The 22,055-nt window shown below is 39.3% G+C and overlaps 1 protein-coding gene across 2 annotated transcripts in view; it reads right to left on the bottom strand.

Moving 5' to 3' along the window:
* ENAH (ENAH actin regulator) overlaps positions 1-22,055 on the bottom strand; it is a 119,873-nt gene that overhangs the window by 12,095 nt on the left and 85,723 nt on the right. The window contains exons 5-8 of one of the 2 annotated variants that reach the window (XM_084828662.1): positions 7,046-7,371; positions 2,342-2,452; positions 714-1,003; positions 265-398 (exon numbers count right to left, since the gene is read on the bottom strand). In XM_084828662.1, coding sequence (XP_084684788.1) covers positions 265-398; positions 714-1,003; positions 2,342-2,452; positions 7,046-7,371 — 861 coding nt within the window. The remainder of the gene's footprint in view (positions 1-264; positions 399-713; positions 1,004-2,341; positions 2,453-7,045; positions 7,372-22,055) is intronic. The other variant, XM_084828663.1, reaches the window with a different exon arrangement.

Raw genomic sequence — 22,055 nt, 5'->3', positions numbered from 1 at the left:
CTGGGGAATATTTATGGTTTTTTCATGTACATCTAAAACATTGTGAACACTGAAAATGTATTCACATCATGCAAGTATTATACAGGTACAGATTCACATGCCAGGCTCTGGGATATTAGCATCATTTACTATTCACCATTTACTCCCAAGTTGGGAAATGCACAGCTGTTAAACACATAAGGAGTTAACTAACACTAAGATTAATTTCTTTTAAAGTCACTCTGGATCTCCTACAAAGCCTATGTAAAAAGAAAATTGTCTTACCTTCTTGCCAGCAGTGCACTCATTTCTTCCATTAACCCACTTCCTCCAAGAGGAAGTGGCCCATTTCCACGACCAGTATCTGTTTTAGGTGAAACAGAGCTGGTTCCTCCACTTGGATTAGAAGACTCTTCATTCTATAATTGGCAATGTATAGAAGTAATGTCATGAGAACACTGATCTATGTTTATACAGGCCAACAAAGCATGTATCTGAGTAGCCTAGGAACAATTCAAAATACTTGAAATTACCTTAAATTTGGTTCAGAGAAAGCCTAACCATAGAATGATATTGGGCTGCATTTGAATATTACATTATAGTTAATTCTTATGTATAGGCATACTGAAGACACTTCTGATCACTGTGCTAGCCATTCCTTATAAAAAAAAACGGAGCAGATGAAAGCTAATTAAAAAGTTATATAAAGTTTAAAAAACTGAAATTGTACTTACCCGTGATACTTTTCTCAGTTTGGCTCCAGCAAGAGCAGCTGCTAGTCCTGTTAAAGGACGGTGGTCTTCAAACATCAATCCCATGGAAAAACCAGTGATGGGGAGAGGAGGGGCAGGAGGTGGAAGAGGAACCTGGTTAGGAAGGGGAGGAGGTGGTGGAGGTGGCGGAGGCCCTGATGGGGGAAGAGGGGGTGGTGGAGGTGGCCCAGGAGGAGGTGGGATTGCTGGTGGGGACGGGCCAGGTGGAAGAGGCGGTGGGAGTGGAGGTGCAGGTGGTCCTTGTATAACACCTAATTAAAAAAACACATATACACAAAAACCAAATACAAAAATTATGACAAGAAGTGAACACTGTCAGGAAACCAATTCTAAACCACCTTAAAGAAAAACTGCACATCCCTACATGGATTTCTGTTTCTAGAGGAAATTTGCCTCAATATGATTGCAGAAAAATAATCTCCAGTTCTAATACACTCACTTCAAGGAGCAATGAACAATTCAGCTTGAAGAAAAACAACTCTGAAAACTTCTAAAAACAAAACAGCATTGCCAAGGACAAAATTCATGCCAACTGTCTGAAAAGTTTGATACCGGGCAAGCCTTTACACTACATATCAAGAAAATACCAAAATAGTAAGTATCCAAACTATAAACCTAAAATCCACATCCATTTTTCATTCGGTCCTCCAATTCCACCAATTTACACGAGTTTTAAGGACAAGCTACCTAGAACATACAGTTGCATCTCATGCCTGTGCGTTTTTTTCAGAAGAATTAATAAAGCATACATTAGTGAGTTAGAAGATTTTAAAATGCTAATCGAACAAGTTTTCCCCCATAGCCTGGGATGATGCTAAAAGTGGTGTGTGTGTTTAAAACATTGAGTAAGGGTTGCCCATGACAATAGATCTGGTTTTGACTGTAAATATAGGTTCATTTCTATCTGTTCCTACAGTGGTGGAACACATGGAAAGAAGGAATTGCCTACTCTTGAACTGTGACTTATCTGAGGAAAACAGCCTCTTATATATTTATCGCTAACTTATAGAAACATGGTAAGGATCAGCTGAACCTGTTATAACCCTGATTTACAACACATTAGGTAAGTGAGCCCCCTGGACTCCTCAGAAGTTTCAGCTAATCATATTAAATCAGTGCAGCAGCAGCAACTTATATTTAGATACAAATACACATCAAATTCAAATATTATACAACAGAAATATTGAATCATAACAAAAACTATCAGCAAGGCATTCTGAATATTTTATTAAGTAATACTAAACTGATAAAAGCCTGATTCATAATAAGAGTTTTCCATTTAACTTAAGAGTTTACAATTGTGCTTATGTCCAATGATCCCACACACACCACCAATGCCCTCTCCCCAGCAAAACACATTCCGCAAATAAGCAACTGTTCTTGCTAAATAAATAAACAAATCTGAGCATAAACCATTACATTTGACTGAAAAATACCTCTAACAGCATCCTGCCAAATGTTTGTTGGGGGTATTAAGATCACTGCAGCTTTCAAAGTGTTAATTCTTCAGGATAAATCAAGTTTCAGATGCAAATTAGTTTTGAGTGCATTCCTGATTAGTTAATTAGTAGCAATAACAGAAACCTTACCCTGCTGGGATGGAGATTCAACCGGCTGAGAGGCTGTCTGCAAGACTGGCTCAGAAGCAGAGGAGTCTCCCAGCACAGAGTTTAGAGAGTTCTCAACAGAGGCAGGGGGAGCTGCAGAGGGAGAAGGGAGAACACTAGGCTTGGATGAGGGAGCCGAGGCATTAGGGGAGCTTGGAGAGGAAGCTTGAGGTCCAGAGAGCGAGAGAGGCTGAAAGGAAGCTGGTGGCGGCGGCGTTGGACCCGAGGTAGGTGGTGAAGGAACTGGATAATTTGCCAATTCCGGAAGACCATTGGGTGCAGTGGGAGATGGTGACATCTGGGATAACTGAGCAGTAACAGGAATTGGGAGAACAGGCTTTGGGCCAGTGGCTTTGCCGGGGGGACTGCTAATCATTACAGGAGGAGAAGGAGGAAGAGGTGCAAAACTAGAAGCAGACCAAGTAGTGGACTTGGTACTTGGGGGCAAAGACACAGGGGGGTTCACAGGGGAAGGTGGTTGAGAATTTTTGTTTAGTGAACGAGGAACTGTGGCATAATGGGGAAGAACAGGGTGGAAGGCAGAGCCCAAAGATGTAGCAAAACGTGATGCAGAGTGCCTAAGTGGTGGTGTAGGGGGAGAGGAAACGGACTGTGCAGAAGTCACTGTAGCATAATCCAGAGTAGAGTCTAACATTGCTTTAGCATATGAAGGAGGTGGTGCTGAAGGAGGCTGGCAACTGGAGTATTCAGGAAGTGAAGTACTATACGGGGAGTTGTCATAAGATGGAGCTGGACAGAAGATAGGAAGTAGCAGCAAAGGCAGGATAAAAGAGGAGAGAGAGAGAAAAGGGAGCTAATGAAGCAACAAAACCAGCATTCAAACAAAATTTATAAATGTAGACTATAGTTAGTACCAGAGGATTAGGCACAAGTACATTACTGTTAGAATTTATACACTATCAACAGAAGCTTCCAATTTTGCCACATATATATTTGTGCCAATATTTCAATTTACAAGCACATTCTGGAAATGCAAATAATTCCACTACAGAATAAGCTCTTAAAAGGTAATCAGCAAAATCAATTGGCTGGAATCATGTGTAGTGATCTTAACTGGGTTTTTTTTTTAAAGACTGAAAAACAGCTTCACTATATGAAAAGTGCTATCCTATACATGACTACTCAGAAGTAAGCCCCACTGACTTCAATGGGACTTATTCTCAGGTAAGTAAGCATGATTGCAACCTAAATCTCAAACTTCCTCTATACTATATAGTCTATAGAAAGTAGATACTTTGTTCCAAATAAGAATTACAATGGTGAGAACTTCAAAAATTCTTCCTCAAGCAACTGGCTTATACAGGAGTTTCTATTTCAGGTTGTTGATGTTTCAGCCAATACTTTATTAATTAAGAACAGGACATAGTACAGAGCAATACAACAGTTGCAAATTCAGGCTTGTAAGTAGCTATTTGCCTGTTTGTCCGTGTCAAGTAAGAACTGCCTCCAGGTTGCAAGGCAGGATATAGGTTTTTGAAAACTGGAAGATAATTTGCTCTTTTAGGCAACTGATTTACCACATGTGACTTATGTGGTGTGGGCAGACAGGCCAGGAAAAAATCACAGCTAATAACTTTTGTGGATTTACTTGTAAGGCTGAACAAATTAAGTTTAGTGGGGTTTTTTTACTACAATGAGATACAAGAGCTTTTATACAGCTACAGAATAATGGCAACATATTGGCTGTGTTCAGATTATGAAAATAAGCCCAGCTTCCCCCTTGATTTGTGTGCTCCTTCTACCCTACTTCTCTTCCAGCATGGCTATGAGATCAGAAGCTTCCCCTTCCACTTTAGATTAACTAGAGTTTTTGGATGTCATCCAAACCCTAAACTGTGGTTAATCTTAATTACGTTTAATGAAAACAAGCCAGCTTCATAAACAATGGTTTGAAGTTGGCTTGTATTCACTAACCATAGTTAAGATTAAGTACATCCTGTTTTGGATAACATGACAAGCCATGGGTAATAAAAAAAATGGAAATGTAAACCAGGGGTGGGCAACTTGTTGCCCTCCAGATATTTTGGCCTACAACTCTCATAATCCCCCACTATTGGCTATGCTGGCTAGGGTTGATGGGAGTTGAAAGCCAAAACATCTGGAAGGCCACAGGTTGCCCACCTTGCTCTAAATGACAGCTTGGTGTTACATTCAAATCAGGCCATTAAGTTATAATCAACTTGCAATGATTCTGGAAATTCTAGGTTTCACTCAGAAGGATGCCTGTTCCTGAGCCATTCAACTTCAGCGAAAACCAGACACACACTCCTGCTCAGTACTGAAGAGGATAGCTCTGAATGAATACAAAATGGATGATACCACATAACCAAGACCGAGATGACTCAACTTTCTCTGTATATAAAACAAGCAAGTATACACAATCATGCATCCCAAGGATCTGACACTATTTTGCCATAGCAGGAACTACTGCCTTGGCCTTTTCTCACTAGGCCTGCTAGAATGGTCTCAGGCCTGTATGGTAACTATATTTTATTTATTTATTTATTTATTTATTGCATTTATACCCCGCCTTTCTCCCTCTTGCAAGGAACTCAAGGCAGCTTACATTATCCTCCTCCTCACCGTTGTATCCTCACAACAACAACCTGTGAGGTAGGTTGGGCTGAGAGTCTGTGACTGGCTCAAAGTCACCCAGTGAGCTTCCATGGCCAAGTGGGGACTAGAACCCGGATCTTCTGGCTCCCAGTCCGTCACTGTCACCACTACACTACACTGGCTCCTATAAACTATAAACTATATTTTAAGATAGAAATAGCTACTCTCTGGGAATAAATTAATTTTTTCAAGTTTTTCAAGTTTATAATGTATTTTCTCAACAAAAAGTCACAACTCTGCTTTCAAAGAAATACTAAAATAATGAACTGAGAACACAGCACAATCTTAGATCCATGGTTTTGTACAGTGACTCATCTAAAATACTATTGACACAACTTACTAAAAGGTTTAGGAAGGACTCTTCATGCAAAGTCTGCCTAGTGACATTATTACACTCAGGCCAGACATGCAATTACACAGACAACTGGCTGAGAGTGTCAACATTTCATCTCAGTTACCAAGTTAGCTGGTAAAACTGCCAGAGACCTGGCTTTCAAGTTTCTAGCGATTTTGATTTTAGCTGAAACCATAAAGAACTTACACTGCCTGACCTAAGCAACATTTCTCAAATACGTCCAGTTTATTTGAGAATAGCTTCAAATGCCACACCCCTCTTCTCCAAGTCCTTGAAAGGAAAGGGACACACATCACTCAAACTGCAGATTGAAGGTAGCTGCCTATGTTGCAGGACAGGATGGAGGAGGCTTAAGGCCGAGAGAAAAGGGATACACAAGCATAAAAGAGGGCACGAACAGGAAGCTGGGTGTGGGAAATAAAGCAATTAAACAGGAACAAAGGCTAGGATTTTAGTTCTGGCACTGGGATTAGTGCAAGGGACAGGGATGTTGAGTAGCAGAAACAGAGCTTTACAGACTTATGGGTAGAATGAACTACCAAATATTTTGGAACATAATGAACATTTTACATTCTATTTGCAAGACAACTGTATATCTACAACAGCTCTCACGTTGCATAACTCAGTATGAAATGCCTAGTGTCATGTTTTCTTCTTTTGCATATTCGGCTATTTGACTAGATTAGAATTATATAATATGGACTGGCTGGCAGAGTATTCTTCCAGTGAATTCAGGAAGTCTCCACTTACATTAGTGAGCATTAATTCCAGCTGATCAGAAAAGCTTGTGGAACATAAAGCTTCTGCTAAAGGCTTACAATGCAATACACTCAAATTGGCCTTGAGTAGTTACAAGGTGCAACTTTTGCAATTAGTGAAGATCCTAGTTTCCCCAAGTCCTTCATTCTTACATACTTTGTTTCATGTTCCAATCTAGGCTATCTAATCCCTGACAAAAATCTTCAGAGAAAATGTAGATTTGTAATGAACACAGTATGGGATTTGCATCATTTCTCCCTCCCTCCCTCCCTCTCACACACACACACACACACACACACACACGTACGTTCACTGGCATCTCTCAGTCAAGCTGGGGATCCAATGTGATATACAAATAAGTATATATAGAAACTTAATTGCTCATGGTCAAAGGCCACCATAATCACATACACAAGCTGGAACTCCAGCATGAAAGGGAGACCAGGAAATTACTGTCCCCAATTTCAACTGATCTCTGTCTTCTAGAGAAGTCAGTGGCTACCACTGACTTCATGGAGCTGTAACTGGAAACAATCTTTACCTTTTCCCTTACAGGAAAAAGGAAGCATCATACTGACAGACTTGTGCTAATTTATTCTCCTCACAAAATCTGTACTTCTTGAGTACAGAACACTACACTACCTTATTAAATGATAAACAACGTACCTGTTTCCTAATTAATAAGTAGCCACTTCTTGAGATGGACAAAAAGTCCAAACACATTTTCAACCAATGCCCCAAAACATAACTATTGCCTCCTCATACATTTTGTATTCTAAAATATATTAAGTTTAGTTGCTGAGAATAACTCCAATACCCTCCTGTATTTTTGGAAATAATTTATGGGTGAACAGGAAATAAGTAGTTTTATCTTTGATTACTATTATCAATTCCATCACACCTAATACTTTGAATGAGTGTACTGAAATTCTTACCAGCACTTGAGAGTGTTCTTTCTCTTTCCCATTCCAGCTGCTCTCTTCCTAGTTGGTCTTGCCGCTCTCTTTCCTGCCTTTCCCATTCCAGTCTCTCCCGCTCTTGTCTCTCTCTTTCTAGGCGCTCTTGCCGCTCCCTCTCCTGCCGCTCCCTCTCCAGTTGCTCCTGTTCTAACCGCTCTCGTTCCAGTCTTTCCTTTTCTAGCCTTTCTCGTTCCAACCTCTCTCGTTCTAGCCTTTCCCGCTCCAGCCTTTCACGTTCAATTCTGTCACGTTCCAACCTCTCCCTTTCCAACTCCTTTTGTCGTTGTTGCTCCTGCAGCTGTCTACAATGAAGAAAATGGTAAGTGTTAAAATGAAGAATTGAAACCAGAGTAATGGCAACTTGGTCATTAATATTTAGATAGTGAGGCAATAAGCAATATTTAGAGAATTTATATCCCATTCTTCAGACAATGATCTCAGTATTATTTCTAGTTTGCCTTTTGGCTCAGAAGCATCCCCAAGGTGGCTTACATAAACAGATACTACTACTACAATGTTGTGGAGTTGCTTTTACCCCTCTGCCACATGGCATTGCTCTGGAATATTGTATCTTCCTTTCTGCATGGAAGTGCAAGTATTTTCATTGTCCAAAGGCAGAGAGGGAGGAGGGAGGAGGCAGGGCCGGCAGCTGTGTCTTGGGTGAGCTACTGAGTGATGGCAGCTGGCCATGAAAGTTCTGCAATGCTAGTTTCTTATCTGCATAACAGTCATTCAGTGATACTCTTGAATAATAAAGATACTCTTGATAAAGATGAATAATAAAATATTTGCAACTCAGCTTCAAGTTTAAGTTGTATATAATTTTTATTCATACTGAATACATGTTGATTTGGGTCTACCTGGGACATAGTCAATCCATCTTACCTGCCCAGCAAGTCACCCTAACATGGCTGACTTGCCTTGGAATAGCTAAGATTATAACAAACATATTAGACTATCTTTACACTGGCTATACATTACTTTCTGGGCACAATTCAAGGAATTTGTTTTAGTTTACAAAAACCCATTAGGCATTATATAATCTAGAGAATGCTTGCTCCTTCAAAGCAGCCTGCTTTGGATTATTCCTCCACCTCAAACTTGTATACATTTTATTATTCAAATTTATATACTGCTTTCCACAAAGGTATCAAAGCAGTGGACATAATACAATGGCATAAAAATAATGTAACAAAAATGCAATACAAATTAATCAGCAATAAAACCACACACACTACTGTGTGTTACAAACCATAGTTGGCAGGATAACAGTTCAGGGAAAGCCAGAGTAAAGAGTTTTTAAAAGACGACTGAACGTCAGAACGGGGGGGGGGGGGGGCTATCTAATGTCAATTGATAATGTGCTCCAGAGGGAGGGTACTGCAACACTAAATGCTCATCTCAGGAGCGTGTGGCACCCTCAGAAGTGCTCCCTCTGATGATTACAGAGATCGGACAAAGGCATCAGGGGTGAGTTGGTCCCTAACGTAACCTGGTCCCAAGTTGTTTAGGGTTTTATATGTTAACAACAACATCTTGACGTTGGCCCAGTAGCTTATTGGCAGCCAGTGCAGTTCTTTTAGCAAGGGTGTAGATTGCTGTCAGAAGGACAGTCAGAATGCTGTCAGTTAACAGCCTTGTCACTGCATTCTGCACCAGCCACAGCTTCTGGACCAACCGAAAGGTGGACCCACATAGAGCGCATTACAATAATCCAGTATTAAGGCTACTAGTGCCTGTACCACTCTGGCTAAGGTATAATGGCCCAGGAGCGACTGTAGTTGGCAAACCAGCTGAAGCTGGTAAAAAGCACTTCTAGCCACTGAAGTCACCTGAACTTCAAGTGACAAAGATGAATCCAGGAGTATCCCCAACTACACACTTGTTCCTTCAGGAGGGAGTGTAAGCCCATCCAAACAGGCAACCAACCTATTTTCTGGTCCTGTGACCCACCCAAAGGGCTTCTTTCTTGCCAGGATTCAAGCTCAGTGTATTGGCCCTCAACCAGCCCACATGACATCCAAGCACTGGTCCAGAGCCTGCGTGACCACACCTAATTCAAATGTTATGGAAAAATAGAGCTGGGTGTCATCTGCATACTGATGACACCTCACGCCAAATCCCCAGATGACTGCTCCCAACGGCTTCATATAGATGTTAAATAGCGCTGGGAATAAAATAGTGCCCTGCGTAAATGACGGCGGGGGGGAGGTTCACTCCCTCAACACCAGTTTCTGAGACTGACTCTGTAGGTATATAATGGGCACAGAGCTCATCTCAGTAGCTGCTTCACAACAGCTACCAGACAACAAGTTTTTTGTAGTGGATAGAAAGTTGGATGAATGTGCAAAAATCAGGCTCAAATCCCTGCTAACTGAATGGCCTTAGTCAGGTCACTATCCAAAATTGAATCACCTCACAGAACTACAGAGCTAAAAAATATAACTCTCAACACCTATGCAGAAGCACAGAATACAAATTCAAGCATCATATTGTCAGTGTTTATGTGACACACTGTGAGCTGTCAGAAAGGAAGATCTGACTGAGGAAATTACAAATTTCATCAGTGTATATGCGGAATTCTCAAGAAAAACCAAGTCAGGTGAACAGTACAATATTAGTTAACCTACATGTCTCATTCACTTGTTTCCCACTGACAACCACTACTTGTTTGCACATTGCCTTGGTCAGGTGTCCAGATTGTTCTTTGTCTTCAGTCAGCCAAACTATGAGAAATGGCTTGTCTGACCACAAGACCACATGCTGAAAATGGAGGAGATCCATCCTGGCATTACAAATGACTTCAAACAAGGGGCTCTGTCCATACACAGAATAACAGTTTCCCAGATTTAGCTGTTGACATTACATTGAAACAGTCAATAATTCTGCTAGTCATCTAACAGGAATTTTAGTATTCACCAACAGCGCCAGACAAAAGATGAGCATGGAGTCATTTAATGAAAACAAGCATTTTGAGCAATGTGTATGAAAAAAAACTGGGCTCTACAAACAGGATAACATTAGTGCTGAACTGTGACCCGCCCACATGAGAAAAGATCACCCACAGCTGAACGGGATCATTGTAAAGATTGAAGGAAGTCTAAATCCATTTGATCCAACATCAAACCCTCACTGTTGTTCAACGTTGGCTCTGGGAAATCTGCATCTGCCACTACACCTGATTTCCTATTGAACAGATTCCACAGAGGAAATTAAGCTTGTGACAACCAACTAATTACAAGATGTCAAATAAGTACATTTAATTCTAAAGGATCAACATTCAGAAGAAGAAAAAGGATGGCAGAAAAGTAGTTGGAAGCCAAAATGGAAAGAGATTTAATGGTGTGGCTCGTGTACCTAGCATTACCAAAGAGAGAGAGGGATGGGTGGGCAATGAATATTGTCTTTGTCATAGCCCCTTGCCCAAGCACCTCTCACTTTGTATCACATAGATGAAACTGTGCCTTCAATTTATATCAGCTGTCATGACAACATTTAAAAGAACTGGCCATCAGGAACCATCTTCCATAGACTGCACATTGGTTGATTGAATGTTCCTTCTTCACGCCCAAGGGAGCTTTGTCCAAACATTTGAAAGTATCTCAAGATATAGTCTTGTAAAACTGTGCAACATGAAAGGTAGTGATGTGCACACTGTTTTCAACAGGACAGTTATTCCATCAATAAAATCCCTGAATGAGATGGAAGAGCCAAGATTAGCTGATGTGGCTAGCAGTATGCAATTTCTGGGGTAGAAATTAGACTGTCTTCTGATTTCATTGGAACACTAAGGAATGGCAGCTTCAAAGAGGCTTTGGTGCTGTTTCTAGTGAAAGCATGGAAGTCTGATTACATAAGAACATAAGAAGAGCCGTTCTGGTTCAATATCAAGGTCCCTCTAGTCCAGCATTCTGTTCACACACTGGTCAGTCAGCTGCCAACAGGAAAGCTAGAAGCAGGACATGAGTGCTACAGCATCCTCCTGCCCATGTTCCCAAGCAACTAATGTACATAGGCATACTGTTTACTGTGAACATAATTCTTGATCCCAAGGTATTGATGGAATCCTAAAAGAAAGTACTATACAATGCAGTGAAGAGAGCTCATTCAAATGCACCCATAAAGAGGCAGCTTCCAAAATGATTTATCACCTTGCAAAGTATCTCTCCAACTAACATTGTCATACACCACAATCACATAGATGGGTCATTCTTCTGTGAAACATTTCACACTTAAATGATGATATATATGTTTGGATGGAAGTAGGCTTGCAGTCAAAGAACAATTTGAGGTACATGGGTGTGAGAAAGCTAGCAGACTCATTTGGAACACCAATGTGCAAATCACCTGGATTTCATTGCTTCACTGGATGCAAGTACAAAGCAGCCTTTTCGAGAAAGTAAAAGATTCTGGAAAGAAATGAGAATACACAAGCTGCTTTTCCTTCCTTAGGGCTTTGGGGCTGGACCACCACGAAGGAATACGGAGCTTGTTGAGGTTGTTTGTGGGGTGGCATCTTAATTGTTTTCAATGTCTTTTTTTATTTATGAAAACAGAAGTATTCATGTAGCAAAAAATAAAGTTTGCTTTGACCTTATCGCTAAAATAGTTCAAAATTTCAGAACTGACGTGCCTAGTTCCAATTCAGTACATTGGAAATTGTTATGACTCAGATCATATTAAATGGTCTAATTTGGGATTGGCCCCATTAAGCGGTCAGACTGGATATTTTAAAATACAGGAAGGTGACTGTGGCACCAATTTCAACCATGTGCCTCATGATGTAATTAATGATCCCCATTATCCCTTTTTGGAGGAGTCAGAAAGAGGTACACCCCAAAAGATACTGCTTGTTTCATCCATATGACTAATTATTGGCCCCAAAAAGGGATCTGGTGGAACTGCCACCCCCTAAATGCCCCAGCAGTTGCTCATAAGACTGGCAGTTTCGGAGATGGCACAACTTTTGTAAGGTGTCCAAATAGTCAAATCTTTTGTAACTTATGATGTTAAGTATTTTGATGTGAGCTCTTGGACTATCATAACCTTCCAGAGCAGCTTTTCAGGGAGCAGCTACAGGGGAAATTTCCTCTCCCCTTCCTCCAGGAAGAGAGTCCTATGGACCAAGGTCTGCTCACGGATAGTCTAGATCCAAGCCATAATACTATAGAGATTTTACCTTCCTCCTCCTCCTCCTCCTCCTTAAAATGTCACTCTTGGATTAAAAAATCTAGAGCAATTAAGATTAACAATAACCCGCAGGCAAGTTAGCCTACATTTTGTGTAGAATCAGAGCAGTTCTGATTCTGAGGAGGAACAGCAATCCGTGGGAGAAGAGCTCGCTCATCTCTCACAACCACAGCAGCTAGCAGAGATTCCGCCTGCCAGCATTCCTGGGATAGATAGTGACCCTGGCAGTGAGAGAGCGCTGGAGGGGGGCTTGCTGGATGCTCGACGCAGGGAGCGATGATAGATGGAGGTCGCAGAAAGGAGGCGTAGCGCTCTTTTGGCGCGCAAACAACGGTCGCGTCCCGAGGACCCAAGGGAAACAGGGAGGATCTCTCCCTACCCCATAAGTTCAGGGTCTTCCCATGGTTCTCCTTCAAACGGGGACCAACTGCCTAACCTGGAGCTTAGGCTACTCTGCTATCTTTCCCCAGTGCTGTTCCTTGATTTGTCGCTAGTGATTAGTATTCTGAAAGAGTCATAAAGTAATAAAGGAATAAAGTCTCGGAAAAAAGTCTTTGTCGTCTGTGTCCTGAGTTGGCTATTGGTGGGGACTGCATGGGGCAGCTAGGACGCTCCTGACAGGTTCTTAATCATGCAATGTGTGGCTTATTTTTCTTTAACAAGCAACCTTGAGAACCCATGGTTTGTTGTTGGGTTGTTCAGGGTGGTTAACAAGCCACACAGCATGGTTGTCCTTGGTTCAAACAACACGCTAACCCATGGTTCAATAAACAACCGACGGTTCAACAACAACCGATATTCTCCGGTTGGAACCGATGTCGCTCTGGCAGCTTCCCATGGGTTCTCCCACGGGAGCTTTCTCAAACAGCTTTTTAAAAGGTTGAAAAACCTTTTCATCTCCCCCCTGGAATTAAAGGGGGGGCAAGGCGGAATCTGGACAACATCTTGGAGAAAAGTACCCCCCTCGAGATAGTGGGGGGGGGCTGGATTCCAGGATTATCTCCCCAGAACTTTACCAACACAAAAAGCTGTGATGAGACTCCTATTTCATAGGAGAAAATAGGGCTGTGTTCCATAATAATATATGCTTCAAGAAATATCAACAACTCCTGTGGGATGATTTAAGAAATATTAACAACATCTGAAGACCTGTAAGATCTGTTTGAGAGAAACATGAATGCACCCAGGAGAAGAAAGGGGATGGCTTCACCGCCAACTCCCCCCATACCTCCTGTGTCAGAAGTTTCAGAAACAGAAGATATAGGGGAATTAGTTACTCTGATAAAGACTTTATCTTCGCAATTTATGGAGCAAGCCAGAAGGTTGGATTTAATCCAAAATTCCATCACCGCCTTGCAAGGAGCCGTCGATTTAATTAATACATCATGGCAAAAAATGGAGATGAGAATTAATGAGCTAGAAGACCAAATAGCAGCGAATGAAACTTCAACACAAATTTGTTTTAAAAATACCTCTGACAGAATTTCTCAACTGCAGGCCTTCACAAGAAGATCTAATGTACATATTATTGGGATTAAAAATCTGTCTAATGATGTAAAATTGCCTATTTTTGTGGATAAACTTTTGCATGAGATACTCCCTATCCCATCTGATTTACTTGATATTGAGCAGGCATTTTGTGTGCCAAATGCGACTGACTATACCATCATAGTCCAATTTGCAAAAGTCTCCACAAAGAATTATATCCTGCGTTTGGCAAGAGAGGGTGGAAGCCTTTCCTGGAAACAAGATGAAGTAATGTTATTTCCATATTACATCAAAGAGGTGGCAAATAAAATAAGGAAATTTATCAAAGCAAAAGATATGGCAAAACAAATGAACTTACAATATTACTTAAAATATCCTGCTATACTTTGTATCGTGTCTGAAGGTCAGATGAAGAAGTTTATAAATCATGAAATGGCGGAGGCATGGCTGAACAAAAATGTGTGAGATTCCTGTTACAACCCCATGAACTGGAATCTTTAAACAAGCTCTGTTAAATGTTTGTGTTTAGTCTACATAATCCAGGCTAGGTTAGAAGATAAATGATTATATATATATTCATGTATTCTCTTTCATCTTTTGTTTTTTCTTGCTTTTCTTTATACTTTTTATTTCAAAATAGATATGGTATGCTATATTTAAATTAATTGTTTGAGGGTACAATATGTACTTATATATCTAGTATAAAATATAAAATATATTACTGACTGTTGAAGGTTTATTTTAAGTTTTATTATTATATAACACTATATTCCTTTAAAAAAGTAGTAGTAGTAATAAACTAGGCTACTGGGAATAAACTGTAGACCTGTTTCTTGGATATAAGATTGATGATACATTGAAATGTAAGGTTGTTTATTAAACTTAAGATTGTTAAGGTTATATGGTTTGTAAAATAGAATGGCACTGGAGGCTGGGGGATATTGGAGTTTAAATTTAATTATTTAAGGGGGAGGGAGGGGGGAAGGAATCTTCTTCCTTTTTCTACACCTCCTTTTCTCCTCCCTTTGCCTTTTTTCCTTCCCCCCCTTTTTTCCCCTTCTCTTTTTGTTATTATGGTGTCCTCATCAGAATATTATATTGTTGGGAAATTCTAGTATTGATCAGGTTGTTGGTATGTTTGGTATTGTATATTTCATTTATAAAGATAAAATAAATAAAAAATATATTCAAAAAACAACAACAACCCATATTCAATTGCTGAATGTGGGTTAGCATGTTGTGTGAACAAACCTATTTTGTGCTACTATACAAGTGCAGTAGGGGCTATGTACCAATTTGCTGACACAGCAAGTCTTGGTACTAAGCCACTGAAAAATAAACCTTTTGTAACAAATTCTGGTGTGTGTGTGTGTGTGTGTGTCTCGTTTAGCCTTAGTTCTGCAGCATGGATCTAGAATTTGAGTCGCTGGATACCTCACTGAAATTATTCATATATTTGGTCATTATTGAAGCATTACTGAAGCAAGCTCTGATTACTTTGCATCAGAATGATTATCCAACAGAGGGCAGCAAATGTTTACAGCTTCTACTGATTTGCAATTGCAACATTATTTTCTCTAGGTCACCTCAATTCCCTATGTCACCAAAACTACCTAGTTTTAATTTGTTTTAATCTGTACAATTTTAAAACTTTTCTACTATTCTAATTTTCCCTCTCAACAGTCTTTATATCCTCCTATTCAAGTATACAAATCCAGGCTTGCTTGGAATTGTTACAATTTTACTTTGTTCAAGCTATCCGCTTATATTTCAGTACTCTGGGAGCCTTTCGCTGCATGTTTAATTCCTACAGCAGACAAAAACACTTCTAAAAACACTTCAATACACCAAAGATTGTTTGGTGGGCTGCAATCCAGGTTTAGTTTTAGCAGTATTTATACTACAGGAATCTTTAAATCCATTTCTTTCTTTCATTGTTACAACTATAAATTCCCAAGTAAAATACAAGTAGTAAAACTTTTAAAAGCAACTAAAGTGGTACTTCCTAAGCATTTCTTGCTGTTACAAAAGAGAACATTACTGAGCCTATTTTGCTTACCAAGAGTTCTCTATAGAATTGTCTGGCAGTATCACAGCCAAGGAGCTTTGATATCAAAGAAGCTATCTAACCCCTTAATCAAACTATATTTATACAGTTTCTAAAAATATTACCTCTCTGCCAATATGTCAATACTAATTGCTGTTTCATAAATCTTAAGTTCACCATCTTGACTTCTAAAAGAATCTTTCATGATCAAAACACACTTACAAAAACTTGAACACACATTTTTCAAGTTAGATACAATTAACTTTGATCTATGTCTTTGGCAAAGCAATTTCTTACTCAACGTTTATTAAATCTAAGTACATAATTTTTCTCGGCATCTTCATATGACAATATTTATACCTTGCACAATATTTTTCGCTCATTAATTGATAAGCAACAACTTTAAGTTCACCCTGACCCTGAATAATACAGTTTGATCTCTCCATTTCTCTCATCATCAGCTTTTTCTCTTTGGATATTATCCAAACTGCTTTGCCAATTACATTTTGATGACCATTACCTAAAGTTAATTGCGAACTCACTCTGTATCTTCCCTATTAGTACCAGTTACCTTATTATTTAATTCTCTGGATTCCTAATTACCTTTTATGCAACATGCTTAATTGCCTGAGGTTTGCAGCTTCAAGACAAGAAAGACTTTGTGCGTGTGGGGAAATAGTCACTTTCTTCAGTAATCATTTTGAGCACACTGAAAACTGTGCCACCAATCTTTAGTGGCAGACCCATGATGGAATCACAATCATCCTCCACATATGAAGAAAAGTTACTTCAGCACAGCTTTAATGTCATGTCTCATTGTCTCTCAGGAATTTTAGAGATGTGAAGGACTTGGGGGGGAAAAAAAGGGAAAAATTCGGGGGAAATGGTTTTTCTCATTTTTTCCCCTGAGAACTGCCCCCCCCCCCGAAAAACTGAACAGCTTTGGATTATGAAATATTCTTTTAGAATTTAAGACAAAGTATTTATATATTGTTACCTAGCCTTTACTCCCTCCAAAAGGATTTAATAAGAACACTTTTACAGAAAGATCAGAGATGTAAAATATCTGGAAATAATGATGCCATGGGGGGAACTGTTTTTAATCCTCTCTGTAAGATTCCCAGCATAGTGAGTTCCTTCATTCCTTCTAAAAATTATTGATCTAAGTATATTTTACTAATAGACATTTATGCTCAGTTTCCCAACATGTTAGCAGAGTCACTACTGGGCATTTTTGACAGTAAATGTGCATTCTTGACAGCTTGAGCTTTGTTCTATAGAGTCCTGTGTTTCTGATCCTGTAGCAGTCATTTAATGTAGTTCTAATCTATTCAGACAATAATTACAAATTTACTGAGTTTACATTTAAAAGTTTTAAAATATAGTGATAATTTCATGAGTAAACAAAGTCATACATAAAATAACATTAGAACAAAAAGGCTACTTTATGTTCCTAAAGCAGCCCTCTCCAACCTGGTGCCCTCCGGATGTTTTGGACTACAGTGCCGAGTATTTCTGACCACTGGCCATGCTGCCCGAGGCTGATGGGAGCCAAGATCCAAAGTATCTGGAGGGCATCAGGTTGGGGAAGGCTGTCTTAAAGCAACAAAGTGACTTTAGGTCTGTAAAGAGCGCTAAAAAAAAGAATTGCTTATTTTCCCAAAATGTCCAACTTTTCTGGACACACACACACACCGTCCAGTTTTTTTTTCCCCCATGGCCTCAACATTTCCGGAAATTTTACATCTCTAATTTTAATAGAAGATTTTTTTTTTAAGAATTCAATTTAAAAATAGCAGCCAAGGGGAGGGTGCTCCCAGGACATCATGACTACCATAGCGTTCGCACCCCCAGGCTGCTAGATTAATACAATTCAAAAAATAGGAGAACACTGTGACAAGAACAGAGAGGTTGAGAGCGACTAGCTGAAGCAGTTCTGAAGCTGCACAACACAAGTGGCCCTTTCAGAGGGTCACTGAGGATAGGAGAGATAAATGTGTGAGCTGGCAGGAATGAGGGAAGAGCACCTCTCTCCGCCCTTTAAAAAGAAATCACCCATATTCACTTGGCCCCTACACTAGTCATCTTGATAGTTCAGTACATAAATTTCCAGTGAATTTGAAGTTATTACTGCCAGTTCCCCAAACGTACATTACAAACTCTCATTTTTAGCTTCAGTTTATGAGGAACCAATCTCTTTGCTAGCTAATTACCATGAAGAGATTATTCCAGCTGAGGCTCTATTAATCTACCCCTCTCAGTTCTTCCTTTGGGAAATTATTCAGTTTGTTTAATATATGTCTCTCTCCACAGAGGGAGCGTTTAACCTAGACCAGGGCTTGCATCCTCCCATAGCCATGAAGCTCAGCAGGTCACCTTGGGCTAGCCATACTCTCTCAGCCTAAACCTCCTACAAAGGTTGTTAAAATAAGATGGCATAACCCTCAGATGCCACTCTAAAGATCCTTGGAAGCAGGACAGGGGACATATTGGACAAAATCATAGAGATGAATCCAAGAGAGCAAAAGCATGAATGGAAAGGTACTTCAATCCGCACAAGTGGGAGGTCCCCAGTATATGCCCATTCCCTACCTTGCTACATACAGGTCACCATGTCAGATCTTATGCCATTCTAGAAGGAATTCCAACTCCCAGGAGGTGAAGGAGGCTACAGCAGGAGATGGGAAAGCCCCCTTCCATAAGTGTAAAAAACTTACCATTAGTTGGAAGCATGCCATAATGTCCAATTCAGTTTCTTTTTAAGACTTTAAACCAACGGGGTAGCAATAAAAAGTATAGTGAAATTCCCTTTACAGCAGGACTCAAGAGCTTGCTGCTCCTGATAGATGTAAGCACCTTTCCCAACTACAAATTTAAACGCATCAGTTAAAATTCTTGAGTTTGTGCTCTGCCTTTGATAGCCAGCACAGCTGATCCTGTCAGCCTACTTTCTTGATCAGAGAGCCCTATCCAAGGTGGCCAAGTATTTGTGTTCTCCACTTAACATATGTGAAAACAGGACAACCAGAAGAGCTATATGAATTCACAGTGAAACACAGCAGTTGGACAACCACAATAATAACCATAATATTACTAAATATTTAGCCTGCCCCATCTCAGAGAGTGCAGGGAATGTTACCTTAAAAATTAGACTGTTTTTAAGTGTATTTTTTATTCTCTTTAGCAGCAATGTAGGATTATTTAAATTTTTAGAAACAGGATCACAGTTAGCACTTGTGAAATAACTACAAGGAAACAAAGGTTCATATAAACATTTGAGCAATACATTACAGAAACAACATGAAAGTTCCATATCTCCCTTTCAGAAAAAGATAGTGTGAGAACCTCTGTGGACTTTATTTCTTTATTTAAAGCATTTTTTCCCAGAGCAGCTTACAAAAAATTAATTAAGACGGTCCCTACCTTCATAGTTACAAGCTGATAATGCTAATTAGATGTCTGACCTTTCTGATGGTAGCCAATCATGACAAGGTGTTAAAGATGTTCTATAAACCTATATTTCCTTTCAATGTCTCTTTTTCTTAAAGTCATCTAAGCTATTTCTGGGGTCCAACTTTTCACATTTTAAAGCAGAAAAATGAATACCTTCACCCAGTTTTCTAACAAATGAAGACAGAGTAACTTTTTAAAAACGGAAACCTTATTTAACATCTAACAGATCACTCACTGTCTTGATGAAATAATACATTCAAGTTATTTAAATAGCGATTCTCTTGATACATACTATTTCAAGGTTGGCATACATACATTTTAAAGTTGCCCAATGTCACCACAATGTCATGAGGACTATATTTTTTTGGTCATATTAAATATTAAACTTATAAATTATGATAGGATTCACAGGACCATGCCAGGTCCACAATGAAAGATTGTTAAAATATGGATGGCTGTATCTTACCAAGCATAAACAAATGGGTCAATGAGATACTCAGCAGTCCAAATAAGAGCTCTATGAATTTAGATCAGTGATTTTTGAACTGTTCTCTTAGGAATCTTATTAGAGATTCTTAATGAGGTGATAAGTAATAGCGGATCTCCTTCCCTGGACAACAGCTTGTCCAATTACCCTATGCAATTTTAGGCTTGGGTTGCAAGGGCCAAACTCAACAAGCCTGGCTGGAAGCCCACATAAACAGGAAAGAGGACAAAATATTCAATTATCAGGATATTCAATTATTATTATAATGTTTACCATACTGTGATAATTCATTGTTTTACCAAGTTATTGAAAACCTAATTAAAAAGCATCAACTCTCTGAGTGCAGTTTGTCATTACATCTGAATAGTTAGTTTAAACCAGGGGTTATGCTAGCAAGGGCTGATTGGAATTGTAGGCCAAAACATCTGGAGGGCCACAATTTGCCCACCCTTGCACAAAAGTAACCAGAACAACTGTGTAGTATAATGTTACTGAATTCAAAATGTTCAAGAATGCTAAGAAGGCAGCTTCAAGCAAATTTGCAAAGAAGTTCACAGAGGTTGCTATTCTGGTTTTTGTTTTTTGGTCATTATTATTAGCCTGCCTTCCTGTCTCACCCTTCCATACACACTTCAGTTATTTTTGACAGATCAACAGTCTGAAAGTACCAACACTCCTTCAACTGCCGAATATTCATTGCCTGGTCATTTCTTACAGATGGCCTGGCTTCAGGTCTATAAACCCTTCAGCTACAAACTCGGTTTGCATTGATGTTTCAGGGTAAAAGTTTTAATCAATCTCTTCAAAACACAAATGATTAAGGGCACAAACTTATGCATGTTTAGACAGAAAGAAGTTCTACAACTCCCAGCATCCCCCTAGGAGTTGTAGGACTTTAGTAATCATAATTTCTAATCTCTTTAGTAATAACTAATCTCTTTATTAATCATAACTTCATTATTGTATTGAAATGCATGGATTAGTGACATCTGCCTAATTGTATATTGTTTACTATGTCAAATAGATTCAGGCTAAAAACAGTATGGCAGAATGCTGCTGTAAACACAGCTACACACACCTTGTTTTGGTTACATTTACCCCTTATTAAAATACTCCAGACACACAAAAATGCCAACATATTCACAGAGCCAACCCACTCCAAAATTATTTTCAAAAGTAGTAACCACTCAGTATTTTTAGTTGCTTTCATTAAATTAGGTAGGCTGCTTGTATGGAAATAGCTTAATATTATTTCAATTTTCTTGAAAATAAAATGTATTACTTACAGTAGAAGCCGGTCAACCTTTGGTCCATTATACCTCTGAAGGATAAGGGGAGGCCTATACACTTTCATTGTTTCTGTAGCTTGTATACTTATTCTTACAGTTCTCCTCTTTATAAGCATAGGCATATAGTAATTACTTTATTTATAGACGTTAACTCAATGAGCTACCAACTGATATAAGATATAGCAATGGATTTACATTCATGACATTTGTACCACGTCTAGCTGTGATGATGCTATATTATCATGAATCATTCCAAGTTATAATATGAACTAATGTTCTATTTAAACTCAACATTTATGCTATTTTATTCTGAGAATCTTAAATAAGTTCTGGATATTATACGAAATACAGAAAACATTAGAACTAACTGTTCTAAGGCATGGTCTGAAGGCATGTGATACTATTAATCTTGCTGATGTTAAGCAGGACTGAGTTTGATTAATGCCTGGGTAGGAGATCAGTTGGGATCACCATGGAAGCTATGAGAGAAGAAAGGTGGGATATAAATGTAAATAAATAAATAATCTGAAGAAGTCCTGTAATTTGTCTACCTCTGTTTCATGAAATCTTTGGTCGTCGCTACATTCCTGAAAGGCACTAGCCCATGAGAAATAGCGGGCAATCCACATTTGAATGATATTTGCTTCACATGTAAGGGGTGTCATGTATGCACATACAACACTTCACTTACCATTTGACATAAAACGGACACCAATCTGACTGATCAGATTTCCCAGTTTCAAAACCACCATCACACTTTGCACTTTGATTCTATAACTAAGAAATAATAACAGGAAACATCTAATCTAAATTTCCCTGCTCTAGGACATGCTCTTATGCCTAAACACCCCTGACAGGTACATTAAACAGTTAGTGTCAGTGCTCCAGTGCTCTTAAAAGAAAAGCTTCCCTCCACTGTTTAATGTCGATCTCTTAAAGCCATTGGTTCTTGGACCATCCTTAATGGATAGGACACAGCATGTCTACTGTATATATGTATATTCAGAAGTAAATCTCATTGAGTTCAATGGG

This window comes from Heloderma suspectum, chromosome 1, assembly GCF_057233095.1.
Source record: "Heloderma suspectum isolate Gila_16-S chromosome 1, 16-S_ref, whole genome shotgun sequence".
Taxonomy (NCBI): domain Eukaryota; kingdom Metazoa; phylum Chordata; class Lepidosauria; order Squamata; family Helodermatidae; genus Heloderma; species Heloderma suspectum.
The sequence above is the reverse complement of the archived record's forward strand: the minus strand, read 5'-3'. Positions and strand labels throughout refer to the sequence as shown.